At 43.5% G+C, this 15804-nt stretch overlaps 2 protein-coding genes across 7 annotated transcripts in view; one reads left to right on the top strand and one right to left on the bottom strand.

Moving 5' to 3' along the window:
- The window catches only part of HSPA12A (heat shock protein family A (Hsp70) member 12A), a 165434-nt gene extending 164662 nt beyond the window's left edge, over positions 1-772 (bottom strand). The window contains exon 1 of one of the 4 annotated variants that reach the window (XR_010838820.1): positions 536-748. Coding sequence is in view for 1 of the 4 variants with exons in the window: in XM_067024569.1 (XP_066880670.1) it covers positions 536-538 (3 nt within the window). In the remaining 3 variants the exon portion in view is untranslated. Of the gene's footprint in view, positions 1-535 lie in introns of all 4 variants that reach the window. The other 3 variants (XR_010838822.1, XM_067024572.1, XM_067024569.1) reach the window with 3 other exon arrangements.
- Positions 480-15804, top strand: part of ENO4 (enolase 4) — a 38761-nt gene continuing 23436 nt past the window's right edge. For 2 of the 3 annotated variants that reach the window (XM_067024576.1, XM_067024577.1), the window contains exons 1-5: positions 680-701; positions 3676-3722; positions 4144-4272; positions 5186-5376; positions 15103-15248. In XM_067024576.1, the coding sequence (XP_066880677.1) occupies positions 3720-3722; positions 4144-4272; positions 5186-5376; positions 15103-15248 (469 nt within the window). In that variant the 5' untranslated portion in view covers positions 680-701; positions 3676-3719. Of the gene's footprint in view, positions 702-3675; positions 3723-4143; positions 4273-5185; positions 5377-15102; positions 15249-15804 lie in introns of all 3 variants that reach the window. The other variant, XM_059051723.2, reaches the window with a different exon arrangement.

Genomic DNA, 15804 nt, shown 5'->3' with positions numbered 1-15804 from the left:
GAATTCCTGGGTCCTCCACAGCTTAGTAAGGGTACCCAGAGTTCTTACAACCCTCCCCCCGAGAGTGGGCCGGCACAGGCCGCCGCCCGGAGGAGCTCCCCGACCGCGAGGAACGAGGGGGTGGCTGGGGAAAACCCGATGGCCTGAGTCCCAGGGCCACCGGGAACCAGTGCCACCCGAGTTTCGAGTCCCCAGCTGGAAGCCGGGGCTAACCCTCCTACGCCTCCGCAAAAAGCGCGTCATGAGAGCGTTAACTCTTCTCCCATCTGAAAACCTTCGGGAAAAGAGTGGAAAGCGACGCCAGGAGGGAGCCGGTCTCAAGAGTCAATGAACCCAGCCAACCCCGTGGGCCAAAACCTCAGGGAGCGGGAGGGGGAGAAGGGCAAAGTAGCCATTCGCTACTCCGGCTGAGGGAAGAACGTGAGGCTGGAAGCATCGCGAGACCTGGGGTCGGGATCTCGCTGCGTTGCCTAGCGACTAGGAGGACGCTCGCGGGCCCCCCAGCTAACCCCCGCTGTAGCCTTAAATCTCCTACCATGGGGGAAGAAGGCGGCGGCCGCAGCTGTGGGACCACTAGGGAGCTGCAGAAGCTGAAGCAGCAGGCGATGGAGTACTACCGGGAGAACGACGTTCCGCGCAGGCTGGAAGAGCTGCTCAACTCCACCTTCTACCTCCAGCCTGCCGATGTCTACGGGCACCTGGTAGGGACCTGGGACAAGAACCTTCTCCTCTCCAGCCCCTCTCCCCACGCCCCGCGCTGCGGCAACGCCGTGCGCCTGCGCCACAGAGTCGCGCACGCGCGCCGCCGCCGCGGGGTCGGATACAGTAGTTGCGCGGAGCCGCGACCCTGAAGGGAAGAAGCAGGGCGGAAGTCTGGGTGAAGGAATCTCGAGAGAGAAAGTGGTGGACTGGAAGCTACTAGAGGAATGAGGACTCTAGGCGACAGCTCAGGACCTGGCAGGCATCCTCGCTACCTCTGGGCGGGCCTGCCACGGTTGCCAGTTGACTTTTTAATCACAGACCTTAATACCTCGTAGCTCAGTTTACCAACTTTCAGCGGCCTCCTTTTGACCACGGGACGAACACTTTGGTATTCGGTACAGTTTAGCCTCAGCCTACCCCGGGGCCTCATACCCAGCAAGTTTCAGTCGATTTCAAATGTCCGCTCCTTGACTTGTGCGCCCTTCCCGTCCTGGATGCCCGTCCCACCTGACCAGCTCGCACCGAGACTTAAAATTTAGATCAGTCTTGCCCCCTTTGCCCAGGACTAATCGTCCTTCAGCGTCCTTGTAGCGTCCCCTGCATGTACTGAAATCCTCCCTGGGCAGCTTGTGAGCTCCTGTGGAGAGCGGCAGCCTTTACATATACCCCTCCTAAGCCCTGTGCCCAGTGCACCATCTGGCACATATCTTAGCCTTAAGCAGTGGGCAGCTGAAACAAAGGCAAGCGTTTTCTCACTTCCAGATCCATAAGTACACCAACACCCGCCTTCTGGAAGGTATCATGGTTGGGACTGGTAGGAACGTGCACTATGGTGAGGCAATATGCCAACACCAAGCAAAGTATTTAAATGCTGTGAAGAAGCATGATGTGTTTACAGGGTTCAAAACCACATCTTGTAGATGCAGTTAATATAGGGGATGTTCCACGAATGTTTATTTTTCTCGGTCCTGGCCTATACCTCAAACTGGGGGAGGGGCGAGGGGGGAGGTGTTTATTGATGCACCTCGCGCTATGTGCTTTCTGTGATATCACTTCATCCTTAGGACCACGGTGAGGTAAACATTATGATTCCTGTTTTACAAATAAAGAACTGTGGCCCAGTGAATTTAAATGATTTTCCCAAGGGACACGGTGAATGACAGAAATCAAACTCGGTCTGTTTCCCTAGTACCTACGGGAGTGTGTGATACCTAGTGGACAGTCAAGAACTATTTGTGGGATGAATGAGTGAATGCAACTCCCAATTCCATTATCTTTCCATTGTCTCTTGCTAGAGGAATTCTTGAAAGTTAACGACTTCCTCATTTTACAAAGACACCAAGCCCTTGTCTCACAGCTACTTAGTGCAAAAGGTAAGACTGGAAACTTGGACTCTTGTCTCCAGTGTAATGCTCTTCCCAGCCTATTAGGTAGCCAGGTCTTTGGTTTGCACAGCTCTCTGGGAGTATATACCTCAGTTAGGGACAAAGCCACCGATACATAAGATAACTGGAGCAATAGATAGGGTGATATAGGATTGTGTGCTAGACTGGGGAATAGATCACTGTGTGCCTGTTATAGGAATTCAGGGGTGGGGCAGATCCCTGTGGGCTGTAGCATCTGAGAGTTTTGGCTTGGGCTTTGAAGGATGTTCAGGAACTGGATTGGCATAAAGGCAACCTCCTTTTCATCTTTCCAGTCACTGCCCCGGTGGTGGCCATCCTTATTCTCACCTAGTCTCCCCCTCTGTTAAGTCCATCCCCAACAGTGCTGCCAGAGCAATGTTCTTAAGCCCCAATCTGACCATCATTCTTTTGCTCAGAAACTTCCTGTGGTTCCCCCTCGCTTGCTGAGTAAGATCAAACACGTTCCAGTGTGTGACCCACAGTGCTCGGCCGGCTACCTCGGTAACAGGCTCAACTCCCCTGCCCCTCCCCCACCGCTCCTCCGCACAGGCGCACTGCCTTTCCCCTACAGTGTGAGGTTTCCCAATTCCCTCCGCTTCACTTATCCTATTCCCTCTGCAGTTAATATAGGGGATGTTCCACGAATGTTTACCTGAAGTACCTGACCTCAGTTTCTCCCTCTCGTCTGCCTGTTGAAATACTACACAACCTCCAGTGTCCAGCTCAAATGCCATTTCTTCTATGCTTCTCTTACATATTAGAGGAATTCAGGGATGAGAAAGATCCCTGTGGGCAACAGCAATATTATTTACTATTGCATAAAACTTGAGAGTTTGAGAATTTAATGACGTCGTGTATACAAAAGGGCCCAAGGTTTGTGTCTGACATTTATGAATTTATACAAGATTTAATTTATGGAATCCTAAATATGCCAGACATTGTGGTATGTGATACAGTGATAAACAAGACAAAGTCACTCCTTCAAGGTACATCCTAAGCACTTTTTAAAAGTTAGTTCCATTCTCCTCCTAACATAATATGTGGTACATTGTAGGTTCTCATTGCTTGTTAAATTGAACTCACAAAGTATAAGCTAGACCGTATTTTTCCTCTCCCGATTCTATCTAACTTCATTTAGGTACTCATTCTGTAATATACAAACCATCATCCTTCAAATGCACGGATAGCTTGAAAATTGGCTTTTGCTTTACTTCTGCTGGCCACCACCTTGGTGCTGGGACATTGCTGATGGGCATTAATGACCTGTTATGTAGGTTGAGGTCACTGGATTTTGAAGTGAAAGATAAGAGGCCTGGTCTGCTAAATGAAAGTGAAGAGTGAATACTGTCTGGTGATAAAGGGGGTGAGGAGGGTGGGCCTTCACTTGCCCTTCTTTCTTCTCTCCCAGCTTCCACCCCGCTGCATAGGGACACCGTACTGAATCTTTTAACTCAGTCTCCTTGAGTGGACTTTCTCCCTCAGCTTCATTCTCTTTCTTCCGTCTCTTTCTTGGATCGCTTCCAAATGACTTCTGCTCTTCCACATCAATGAAACTGCTGTTACTAAGGTTCCAACAACCCTCTTTGAACATGTAGTTCTACGCATGATCTGATGGTAAGTGAAATACAGCCTCATAAGTCTTCACCATTAAAATATCCAGTGCCTTGTTGGGAGGAATGAAAATAGACCCACTTAAGGTTTTTTAGGTTTGAATGCATCACAGTACTCTAGAGACCAATTGACTTCGGTATCTTGGACAGAAGGATAGGTTAGGGCCCACTAAAGAGTGACACGAGACCTTTAAATAAAGACATGTTTGCGAGTTTCTGCTGAGAGTTCAAAAAGCAAACTGCCCCACATACCAGAAGCTAAATCCAAATCTCTGAACGTTCCCACAGAGCTGCTAGACTAATCCCAGAACGAGGAGGATATTCAAGGAGAGGTTTAGTAGAAACTAGAGTAAATGTGAATGACCGTTTAAAGATAAATTAGATGCGGTATTGTGATTTTTGTGTTTTTTTTGTGTGTGTTGAAGGCAAACTGCTTTTCTAAACTTGCAAAGCCTCCCACCATATGCAAAGTCGTGGGGAAAAATGTGCTGGATGGACTGGGGCTTCCAACACTACAAGTGGAAATATACTGCACCGTTCAAAATTTTCCCAAGGTAGGAGGCAGCTTAAATGTGTTCTTCACTATGTCCTGGCTCCACTGCATTTATTAGCATGTATTGTCTAAATTGTGGAAAATTAACGTTTTGAAATTCAGTGTATGGAAATACACACACTATTTGTAGGTAATTATGAAAACAAAGCATGAATCATACAATCTTCCATGATGGTTTATTGCATTCCACGTACTACTGGTACAGACATGACTTGCTAACCTGAAGATGATCCAAGATGGAGAAAGGAAATGGGGCAAAAATAGTTTAAAAAACTCTGACATTATTAATGTCATGAGTTCTATAAATCTGCAGATAGGGTTATAGATTCATGTATTTATATATAGATTTATAGATATATAGACCAATCTACATAAAGAAAAATTCATTTTCATAAATGAAAATAATTATGATTAAATTTGTCTCCTTTTAGCTATATTTTAGAGAGGTAGTGATAAAAATGAAGTTCTGAACTTCCCTGGTGGTGCAGTGGTTGAGAGTCCGCCTGCCAATCCAGGGGACGTGGGTTCATGCCCCGGTCCGGGAAGATCCCACGTGCCGCGGAGCGGCTGGGCCCGTGAGCCATGGCCGCTGAGCCTGCGCGTCCGGAGCCTGTGCTCCGCAACGGGAGAGGCCACAGCAGTGAGAGGCCCGCGTACCGCAAAAAAAAAAAAAAAAAAAAAGTTCAGTGTAGGGTTTTTAGAAGGGTATTTTAACAAGGTGTAATAGTTTAAACGTTCCTTCAAGTTGGGTTCCACCGTGTTTCAATAGCTATATCTCAAAGAAAATTATAGATTCTCATTTTCTCTTTGAAATTGGTGATAAAATATCATGTACCTTAAAAGCTGGATACATTCAATTTCCTATTTCCTGTGAAAGGTAGGGAAAATGTAGAACACGTTTCTATTGTTTTCAGAATATATGTTCTGTGGTGATCTCAACTCACTTCGAAGTCCATGAGAACGCTTTACCCAAGCTAGTTGAAGCAGAGGAATTAGAAAGGTCGGATGCCGTCAGCACTGCGGTTCGGTGGGTCAACGAAACCGTCACCGAGGAGCTTCAGGGCTTAGCTCCTTCCAACCAGGCTGAGGTGGATCAGGTGCTCAGGTAAATTTCGCACTTTGAAATGTAAGTGTCCATTATAACTATGTGCCTCTTTTCTTTCCATTTCACCTGCCAATGAAATGCTTCTGTCATATCTATAGGATACAGTCAGGAAGTCAATTAAGAAGCATATGCTAAAGCAGCAAAATTTAGCATAAAATGTTGTTTCTCTTCTGAAAACCCTGTTATGAAAATTTTACTTTGTAAGGCTACATAAGGCCTTTTGGCCTCTTGTATGCATAGAGCTTTGCTAGGATTCAGTGAAAAGTTTCTCAGGAAAAGGATTAAGAATCCAGACGTCCTCCTTTCCCCCTCCCCACATGCGCCCCTCGTCCGTGAGCCTCTCTTATCCTTTTTTTTTTTTTTCGGTACGCGGGCCTCTCACTGTTGTGGCCTCTCCCGTTGCGGAGCGCAGGTTCCGGACGCGCAGGCTCAGCGGCCATGGCTCACGGGCCCAGCCGCTCCGCGACATGTGGGATCTTCCCGGACCGGGGCACGAACCCATGTCCCCTGCCTCGGCAGGCGGACTCGCAACCACTGCGCCACCAGGGAAGCCCTCTCTTATCTTTTTATATAGCCCAGTGGGTGATGCTTATGTTCTGACCTCCAGACACAACCAAGTCTTCCAGGCTTTGCCCATAGGTTGACTCTAAAATGTGAAAAAAAAAAAGGAACTATTTACTAGGGCTATGTGAGCACTGTTCAATGCCTAACCAAGTGTGGGATAGCATTACTTTTCCTTTTGTTTGGGTCCAACGCCACAACCCTCTTGGCCAAAGAAGGTCAACTGGATTTTCTTTCTCTAAGCTTCAACACTTGCTTAATTGTGCGTAACTTCGCATTTTAGTTTGCCTCAGAGTTGGATCATGACCTTATAAAAAACTTGTTTGAATAGTTTTTGGTTGTTTTACAGTTTTTCAATGCTATTCCACTTAGTCCTTTGTGTGTGTGTGTTATTTGCTATTTTTTTTTAGGCAATCTTTTTTTTTTTTAATTTTTGAATTTTATTTATTTTTTTATATAGCAGGTTCTTATTAGTTATCTGTTTTATACATATTAGTGTATACATGTCAATCCCAATCTCCCAATTCATCACACCACCCGCCCCCGCTACTTTCCACCCTTGGTGTCCATACATTTGTTCTCTACATCTGTGTCTCTATTTCTGCCCTGCAAACCACTTCATCTGTACCATTTTTCCAGGGTGTTATTCGCTATTAACACATCCTTATTTTTTCCCAAGCTCTCAGTCATACCTTCTATTCTGTTACATTCCTTTTTTCCTGGAGTTTTCCCTCCCAAATCTCCCATCTTGACTGGTTCCTCTTTAGGCCTACTAAAGAGATGCCATAAGACATCCCTTCATTGTTCTCCTGTTTCCTGGGTCCCATATCGTCCTTTCTTAAATTACTGGATTCCAACTTTTAAAAGTAAGGATGAGAAAAGGGTATTTGGGATGTAAATTTTTTGAGTTCTTACATGTGTGGGAATGTCAGTACTTTCCCTTTGTGGTTTACAGTTTTGCTGAGTATAGAATTCTCATTTGAAATCAATTTCTCTCAGTACTTTAAAGGCACTGCCCCATTGGCATCTGATGCAAATCTGATTTCCATGTCTTTTTTTTTTTTTTTTTTTTTTTTGGCTTGTTATTTTGTCTGTGGAAGCTTTTAGCTTCTTTTTATTCCGGGGAGCTGATATTTTACGTAGATGCACCTAAGCTAGATTTCCCAACAGTTTTCTTAACTGTTCACTTTAGGCACCCACCTCAAAAAAGAAAGAAAAGAAAAGCAAGAAAAGGAAGTCCTGCATATATTTCACTGTCTATTCTTGCCTCATTTTTAGTGTGATGGTCATTTATTCAAAAAGAAAATCCAATAGCCCTTAATCAAATTATATCTTCAATTTTTACTTTAAAAAATAAAAAACAGGGCTCAGATAATTTTTTTTTAAACATCTTTATTGGAGTATAACTGTTTTACAATAGTGTGTTAGTTTCTCCTTTACAACAAAGTGAATCAGTTATACATATACATATGTTTCCATATCTCTTCCCTCTTGCATCACCCTCTCTCCCACCCTCCCTATCCCACCCCTCTAGGTGGTCACAGAGCACAGAGGTGATCTCCCTGTGCTATGTGGCAGCTTCCCACTAGCTATCTAATTTACATTTGGTAGTGTATATATGTCCCTGCCACTCTCCCACTTCATCACAGCCCACCCTTCCCCCTCCCCATATCCTCAAGTCCATGCTCTAGTAAGTCTGTGTTTTATTCCTGTCCTACCACTAATCTCTTCATGACATTTTTTTCCCCTTAGAGTCCATATATATGTGTTAGCATACGGTATTTGTTTTTCTCCTTCTGACTTACTTCACTCTGTATGACAGACTCCAGGTCCATCCACCTCATTATAAATAACTCAGTTTCATTTCTTTTTATGGCTGAGTAATATTCCATTGTATATATGTGCCACATCTTCTTTATCCATTCATCTGTTGATGGACACTTAGGTTGCTTCCATGTCCTGGCTATTGTAAATAGAGCTGCAATGAACATTTTGGTACATGAGTCTTTTTGAATTATGGTTTTCTCAGGGTATATGCCCAGTAGTGGGATTGCTGGGTCGTATGGTAGTTCTATTTGTAGTTTTTTAAGGAACCTCCATACTGTTCTCCATAGTGGCTGTATCAACTTACATTCCCACCAGCAGTGCAAGAGGGTTCCCTTTTCTCCACACCCTCTCCAGCATTTATTGTTTCTAGAGTTTTGGATGATGGCCAATCTGACCGGTGTGAGATGATATCTCATTGTAGTTTTGATTTGCATTTCTTTAATGATTAATGATGTTGAGCATTCTTTCATGTGTTTGTTAGCAATCTGTATATCTTCTTTGGAGAAATGTCTATTTAGTTCTTCTGCCCATTTTTGGATTGGGTTGTTTGTTTTTTTGTTATTGAGCTGCATGAGTTGCTTATAAATTTTGGATATTAATCCTTTGTCAGTTGCTTAATTTGCAAATATTTTCTCCCATTCTGAGGGTTGTCTTTTGGTCTTGTTTATAGTATCTTTTGCTGTGCAAAAGCTTTTAAGTTTTATTAGGTCCCATTTGTTTATTTTTGTTTTTATTTCCATTTCTCTAGGAGGTGGGTCAAAAAGGATCTTGCTGTGATTTATGTCGTAGAGTGTTCTGCCTATGTTTTCCTCTAAGAGTTTGATAGTGTCTGGCCTTACATTTAGGTCTTTAACCCATTTTGAGTTTATTTTTGTGTGTGGTGTTAGGGATTGTTCTAATTTCAAACTTTTACATGCAGCTGTCCAGTTTTCCCAGCACCACTTATTGAAGAGGCTGTCTTTTCTCCACTGTATATCCTTCCCTCCTTTATCAAAGATAAGGTGACCATATGTGTGTGGGTTTATCTCTGGGCTTTCTATCCTGTTCCAATGATCTATATTTCTGTTTTTGTGCCAGTACCATACTGTCTTGATTACTGTAGCCTTGTAGTATAGTCTGAAGTCAGGGAGCCTGATTCCTCCAGCTCCATTTTTCGTTCTCAAGATTGCTTTGGCTATTCGGGGTCTTTTGTGTTTCCATACAAATTGTGAAATGTTTTGTTCTAGTTCTGTAAAAAATGCCAGTGGTACTTTGATAGGGATAGCATTGAATCTGTAGATTGCTTTGGGTAGTAGAGTCATTTTCACAATGTTGATTCTTCCAATCCAAGAACATGGTATATTTCTCCACCTATTTGTATCATCTTTAATTTCTTTCATCAGTGTCTTATAGTTTTCTGCATACAAGTCTTTTGTCTCCTTAGGTAGGTTTATTCCTAGATATTTTATTCTTTTTGTTGCAATGGTAAATGGGAGTGTTTTCTTAATTTCCCTCTCAGATTTTTCATCATTAGTGTATAGGAATGCAAGAGATTTCTGTGCATTAATTTTGTTTCCTGCAACTTTACCAAATTCATTGATTAGCTCTAGTAGTTTTCTGGTAGCATCCTTAGGATTCTCTATGTATAGTATCATGTCATCTGCAAACAGTGACAGCTTTACTTCTTCTTTTCCTATTTGGATTCCTTTTATTTCTTTTTCTTCTCTGATTACTGTGGCTAGAACTTCCAAAACTATGTTGAATAAGAGTGGTGAGAGTGGGCAACCTTGTCTTGTTCCTGATCTTAGTGGAAATGGTTTCAGTTTTTCACCATTGAGAATGATGCTAGCTGTGGGTTTGTCATATATGGCCTTTATTATGTTGAGGAAAGTTCCCTGTATGCCTACTTTCTGCAGGGTTTTTATCATAAATGAGTGTTGAATTTTGTCAAAAGCTTTCTCTGCATCTATTGATATGATCATATGGTTTTTCTCTTTCAGTTTGTTGATATGGTGTATCACGTTGATTGATTTGCGTATATTGAAGAATCCTTGCATTCCTGGAATAAACCCCACTTGATCATGGTGTATGATCCTTTTAATGTGCTGTTGGATTCTGTTTGCTAATATTTTGTTGAGGATTTTTGCATCTATGTTCATCAGTGATATTGGCCTGTAGTTTTCTTTCTTTGTGACGTCTTTGTCTGCTTTTGGTATCAGGGTGATGGTGGCCTCATAGAATGAGTTTGGGAGTGTTCCTCCCTCTGCTATCTTTTGGAAGAGTTTGAGAAGGACAGGTGTTAGCTCTTCTCTAAATGTTTGATAGAATTCGCCTGTGAAGCCATCTGGTCCTGGACTTTTGTTTGTTGGAAGATTTTTAATCACAGTTTCAATTTCAGTGCTTGTGATTGGTCTGTTCATATTTTCTCTTTCTTCCTGGTTCAGTCTTGGCAGGTTGTGCATTTCTAAGAATTTGTTCATTTCTTCCAGGTTGTCCATTTTATTGCCATACAGTTGCTTGTAGTAATCTCTAATAATCTTTTGTATTTCTGCAGTGTCAGTTGTTACTTCTCCTTTTTCATTTCTAATTCTATTGATTTGAGTCTTCTCCCTTTTATTCTTGATGAGTCTGGCTAATGGTTTATCAATTTTATTTATCTTCTCAAAGAACCAGCTTTTAGTTTTATTGATCTTTGCTATTGTTTCCTTCACTTCTTTTTCATTTATTTCTGATCTGATCTTTATGATTTCTTTCCTTCTGCTAAATTTGGGTTTTTTTTGTTCTTCTTTCTCTAATTGCTTTAAGTGCAAAGTTAGGTTGTTTATTCGAGATGTTTCCTGTTTTTTAAGGTATGATTGTATTGCTATAAACTTCCCTCTTAGAACTGCTTTTGCTGTATCCCATAGGTTTTGGGTCGTCGTGTCTCCATTGTCATTTGTTTCTAAGTATTTTTTGATTTCCTCTTTGATTTCTTCAGTGATCACTTCGTTATTAACTAGTGTATTGTTTAGCCTCCATGTGTTTGTATTTTTTACAGATCTTTTCCTATAATTGATATCTAGTCTCATAGCATTGTGGTCGGAAAAGATACTTGATACGATTTCAATTTTCTTAAATTTTCCAAGGCTAGATTTGTGACCCAATATATGATCGATCCTGGAGAATGTTCCATGAGCACTTGAGAAAAATGTGTATTCTGTTGTTTTTGGATGGAATGTCCTATAAATATCAATTAAGTCCATCTTGTGTAATGTATCATTTAAAGCTTGTGTTTCCTTATTTATTTTCATTTTGGATGATCTGTCCATTGGTGAAAGTGGGGTGTTAAAGTCCCCCATTATAATTGTGTTACTGTCGATTTCCCCTTTTAAGGCTGTTAGTATTTGCCTTATGTATTGAGGTGCTCCTATGTTGGGTGCATAAATATTTAGAATTGTTATATCTTCTTCTTGGATTGATCCCTTGATCATTATGTAGTGTCCTTCTTTGTCTCTTGTAATAGTCTTTATTTTAAAGTCTATTTTGTCTGATATGAGAATTGCTACTTCAGCTTTCTTCTGATTTCCATTTGCATGGAATATCTTTTTCCATCCCCTTACTTTCAGTCTGTATGTGTCCCTAGGTTTGAAGTGGGTCTCTTGTAGACAGCATATATATGGGTCTTGTTTTTGTATCCATTCAGCCAGTCTGTGTCTTTTGGTGGGAGCATTTAATCCATTTACATTTAAGGTAATTATCGATATGTATGTTCCTATTACCATTTACTTAATTGTTTCGGGTTGTTCTTGTAGGTCTTTTCCTTGTCTTGTTTTTCTTGCCTAGAGAAGTTCCTTTAGGCTTTGTTGTAGAGCTGGTTTGGTGGTGCTGAACTCTCTCAGCTTTTGCTTGTCTGTAAAGGTTTTAATTTCTCCATCAAATCTGAACGAGATCCTTGCTGGGTAATCTTGGTTGTAGGTTTTTTTCCTTCATCACTTTAAATATGTCCTGCCACTCCCTTCTGGCTTGTAGAGTTTCTGCTGAAAGATTAGCTGTTAACCTTATGGGGATTCCCTTGTGTGTTGTTTGTTGTTTTTCCCTTGCTGCTTTTAATATGTTTTCTTTGTATTTAATTTTTGACAGTTTGATTATTATGTGTCTTGGCATGTTTCTCTTTGGGTTTATCCTATATGGGACTCTCTGTGCTTCCTGGACTTGATTGACTATTTCCTTTCCTATATTAGGGAAGTTTTCAACTATAATCTCTTCAAATATTTTCTCAGTCCCTTTCTTTTTCTCTTCTTCTTCTGGGACCCCTATAATTCGAATGTTGGTGCGTTTAATGTTGTCCCAGAGGTCTCTGAGACTGTCCTCAGTTCTTTTCATTCTTTTTTCTTTCTTCTGCTCTGCATTAGTTATTTCCACTATTTTATCTTCCAGGTCACTTATCCGTCCTTCTGCCTCAGTTATTCTGCTATTGATCCCATCTAGAGTATTTTTCATTTCATTTATTGTGTTGCTCATCGTTGCTTGCTTCCTCTTTATTTCTTCTAGGTCCTTGTTAACTGTTTCTTGCAATTTGTCTATTCTATTTCCAAGATTTTGAATCATCTTTACTATCATTATTCTGAATTCTTTTTCAGGTAGACTGCCTATTTCCTCTTTATTTGTTAGGTCTGGTGTCTTTTCATCTTGCTCCTTCATCTGTTGTGTGTTTTTCTGTCTTCTCATTTCGCTTATCTTACTGTGTTTGGGGTCTCCTTTTTGCACGCTGCAGGTTCGTAGTTCCCGTTGTTTTTGGTGGCTGTCCCCAGTGGCTAAGGTTGGTTCAGTGGGTTGAGTAGGTTCCCTGGTTGGGGGTCTAGTGCCTCTGTTCTGGTGGATGAGGCTGGATCTTGTCTTTCTGGTGGGCAGGTCCACGTCTGGTGGTATGTTTAGAGATGTTGGTAGCCTTATTATGATTTTAGGCAGCCTCTCTGCTAATGGATGGGGCTGTAGACCTGTCTTGCTCTTTGTTGGGAATAGGGTGTCCAGCACTGTTCGTTGCTGGTCCTTGAGTGAAGCTGGGTCTTGGTGTTGAGATGGAGATCTGTGGGAGATTTTCGCCATTCGATATTACGTGGAGCTGGGAGGCCTCTTGTGGACTAATGTCTTGAGGTTGGTTTTCCCACCTCAGAGACACAGGCCTGGTGCCTGGCTGGGGCACCAAGAGCCTTTAATCCACACGGCTCAAAATAAAAGGGAGAAAAAATAGAAAGGAAAGAAAAGGAAGGAAGGAAGGAGGGAGGGAGGGAAGGAAGGAAGAAAGGAAGGAAGAAATGAAGGCAGGAAGAAAGCAAGAAAGGAAGGAAGGAAGGTGGAGAGGAGGAAAGGGAGGAAGGAAGGGAGGAAAGAAAGGGGGAAGGAAGGAAGAAGGGAGGGAAGGAGGGAAGAAAGGAAGGAAGAAAGGAAGAAAGAAAGGGAGAAGACAGAGTAGAATAAAGTATAGTTATTAAAATAAAAAATAATTATTAAGAAGAAAAATTTATATTAAAAAAAAAAAAAAACAGAAAAACGGGTCTGTCTAACCCTAGAATAAATGGTGAAAGCAAAGCTATACAGACAAAATCTCACACAGCAGCACACACATACACACTCACAAAAAGAAAAAAAAGGGGGGGAAATAATAGTATATCTTGCTCCCAAAGTCCACCTCCTCAACTTGGGATGATTAGTTGTCTATTCAGGTTTTCCACAGATGCAGGGCACTTCAAGTTAATTGTGGAGCTTTAATCCGCCGCTTCTGAGGCTGCTGGGAGAGCCCTCCCCCTCTCCTCTCTGTTTGCACAGCTCCTGGGGTTTAGCTTTGGACTTGGCCCCGCCTCTGTGCGTAGGTCGTCCGAGGGCATCTGCCCTTCGCTCAAACAGGACGGGGTTAAAGGAGCAGCTGATTCGTGGTCTCTGGCTCACTCAGGCCGGGGGGAAGGAGGGGCACGGAGGCGGGGCGAGTCCGCGACGTCAGAGGCCGGCGTGACGGTGCACAGGCCCGAGGCGTGCTGCGCGTTCTCCCGGGGAAGCTGTCCCTGGATCCCGGGACCCCGGCAGTGGCGGGCTGCACGGGCTCCCGGGAGGGCCGGTGTGGAGAGTGACCTGTGCTCACACACAGGCCTCTTGGTGGTGGCAGCAGCAACCTTAGCGTCCCACACCCGTCTCTACTGTCTGTGCCGACAGCCGCGGCTCGCGCCCGTTTCTGGAGCTCCTTTACGCGGTGCTCTTAATCCCCTCTCCTCGCGTCCAGGAAGCAAAGAGGGAAGAAGAGGTCTCTTGCCTCTTCGGCAGCTCCGGACTTCAACCGGACTCCCTCCCTGCCAGCCGTGGCGCACTAACACCTTCAGGCTGTTTTCACTCTGCCAACTCCAGACCTTTCTCTGCGATCCGACTGAAGCCCGAGCCTCAGCTCCCGGCCCCGCCCGCGCCGGCGGGGGAGCAGACAAGCCTCTCGGGCTGGTGAGTGCCGGTCGGCACCGATCCTCTGCGGGAAGCTCTCCGCTTTGCCCTCCGCACCCTGTGGCCGAGCTGTCCTCCGCGGCTCCGGAGCTTCCCCCTCCGCCACCCGCAGTCTCCGCCCGCGAAGGGGCTTCTAGTGTGGGGGAGTCTTTCCTCCTTCACGGCTCCCTCCCACTGGTGTAGGTCCCGTCCCTATTCTTTGTCTCTGTTTATTCTTTTTTCTTTTGCCCTACCGAGGTACGTGGGGAGTTTCTTGCCTTTTGGGAGGTCTGAGGTCTTCTGCCAGCGTTCGGTGGGTGTTGTATAGGAGAAGTTCCACGTGTAGCTGTATTTCTGACGTATCTGTGGGGAGGAAGGTGATCTCCGCGTCTTACTCTTCCGCCATCTTTAAGCCGTCCGTCGCCCACTCTTAACACTATAGTTCAACATAGTTTTGGAAGTTCTTGTTTATTACGCTTTATTGTTGGCCGTCTCGCTGCTCTTCGTCCGTCAGGAGGTGTATGGGTTGAAATTGCATTATCAAGCTTTAAAAAATAAAATAGAGGGAAATGTGGCGAGCATTGCCCTCTGAGGAAGGCGCCATTAAGACCCTCATAAGCCTCAGGGCCCGATTGTGCTGTCCTTGGTATGCATCCTGGGGGCTCAGATAATTTTAAAAATGAGCACCTAAAATCTTTAAACATTTATTTCCAGGCCAAAATGATTTTCAGTTCTTGAACATAGTTTTATAACAGCATCAATTTTTAGCCTTGGAAATTGAAGCTGATTTGTTCTTAGGTAGCTTAAAAAGCAGAGTTAACTACTGAAACATTTTGGGGTCAGCACTAAAACATGACCAAAATTACGAGTGATATTTCTCAACATCTCATTGTAAAGCTATACTTTCTTACCATTAAGGACATTCTTTGAAAGTAAAGTACAAGAAGATAAGGAGAGAAAAGAATTGGAAAAGAGCCTGGAAGACTCCACAGTGCCTACACCTTCACCTGTAACACCACCACTGCCTCCTCCACCTCCAGCCAAAAAAAAAGGACAAAAGCAAGGTCGGTGGTTTATCATCCTGCAGAACAATTAGTAACAAATGTGGAGGAAGAAAGGCTGAAACTTGGACTGCGTTTCCAAGTTCAAATCTCTCTGCTGCAGACCTAGGTTGGAGTCCCACCAGGTACCATCCGTCCTCCATGCCACTTCCTTGCTTAAAGCTACTGTGTGAAGTGGGCATGGTTTTCCCCCACCCCAGCCTCCATTTTTATTTGTAAGATTAAAATATTTGTTACCCAGAGGTGAACACTCAGCAAACGGAGTGCACTGAACCGTGGCAATGCCCAGGGCAGGGAAGGGGAGGGTGGCATGGAGACCTTTAACTGCTCCTCAAAACTTCCATTAGCTCCTCAGAAAGCCACTCCATATTTTAAAGATTAATGATATCCTTTGATATGGATAACCAGCATTTCCTCAGTCATAGGTAATCTATTACTGAAACTTACCTTTGGAAGACCTTGCCATCTTAAGACAAATAATCTTAAAGTTAATCGTGGCCCTTTGTTCCATGCCTTCCAACACGTGGCTAACCTCAGCTCCTGCAGTATGTTAATTCTG

Source organism: Kogia breviceps, chromosome 2 (assembly GCF_026419965.1).
Source record: "Kogia breviceps isolate mKogBre1 chromosome 2, mKogBre1 haplotype 1, whole genome shotgun sequence".
Classification (NCBI taxonomy): domain Eukaryota; kingdom Metazoa; phylum Chordata; class Mammalia; order Artiodactyla; family Physeteridae; genus Kogia; species Kogia breviceps.
This window is presented reverse-complemented; position numbering and strand designations above follow the sequence as displayed.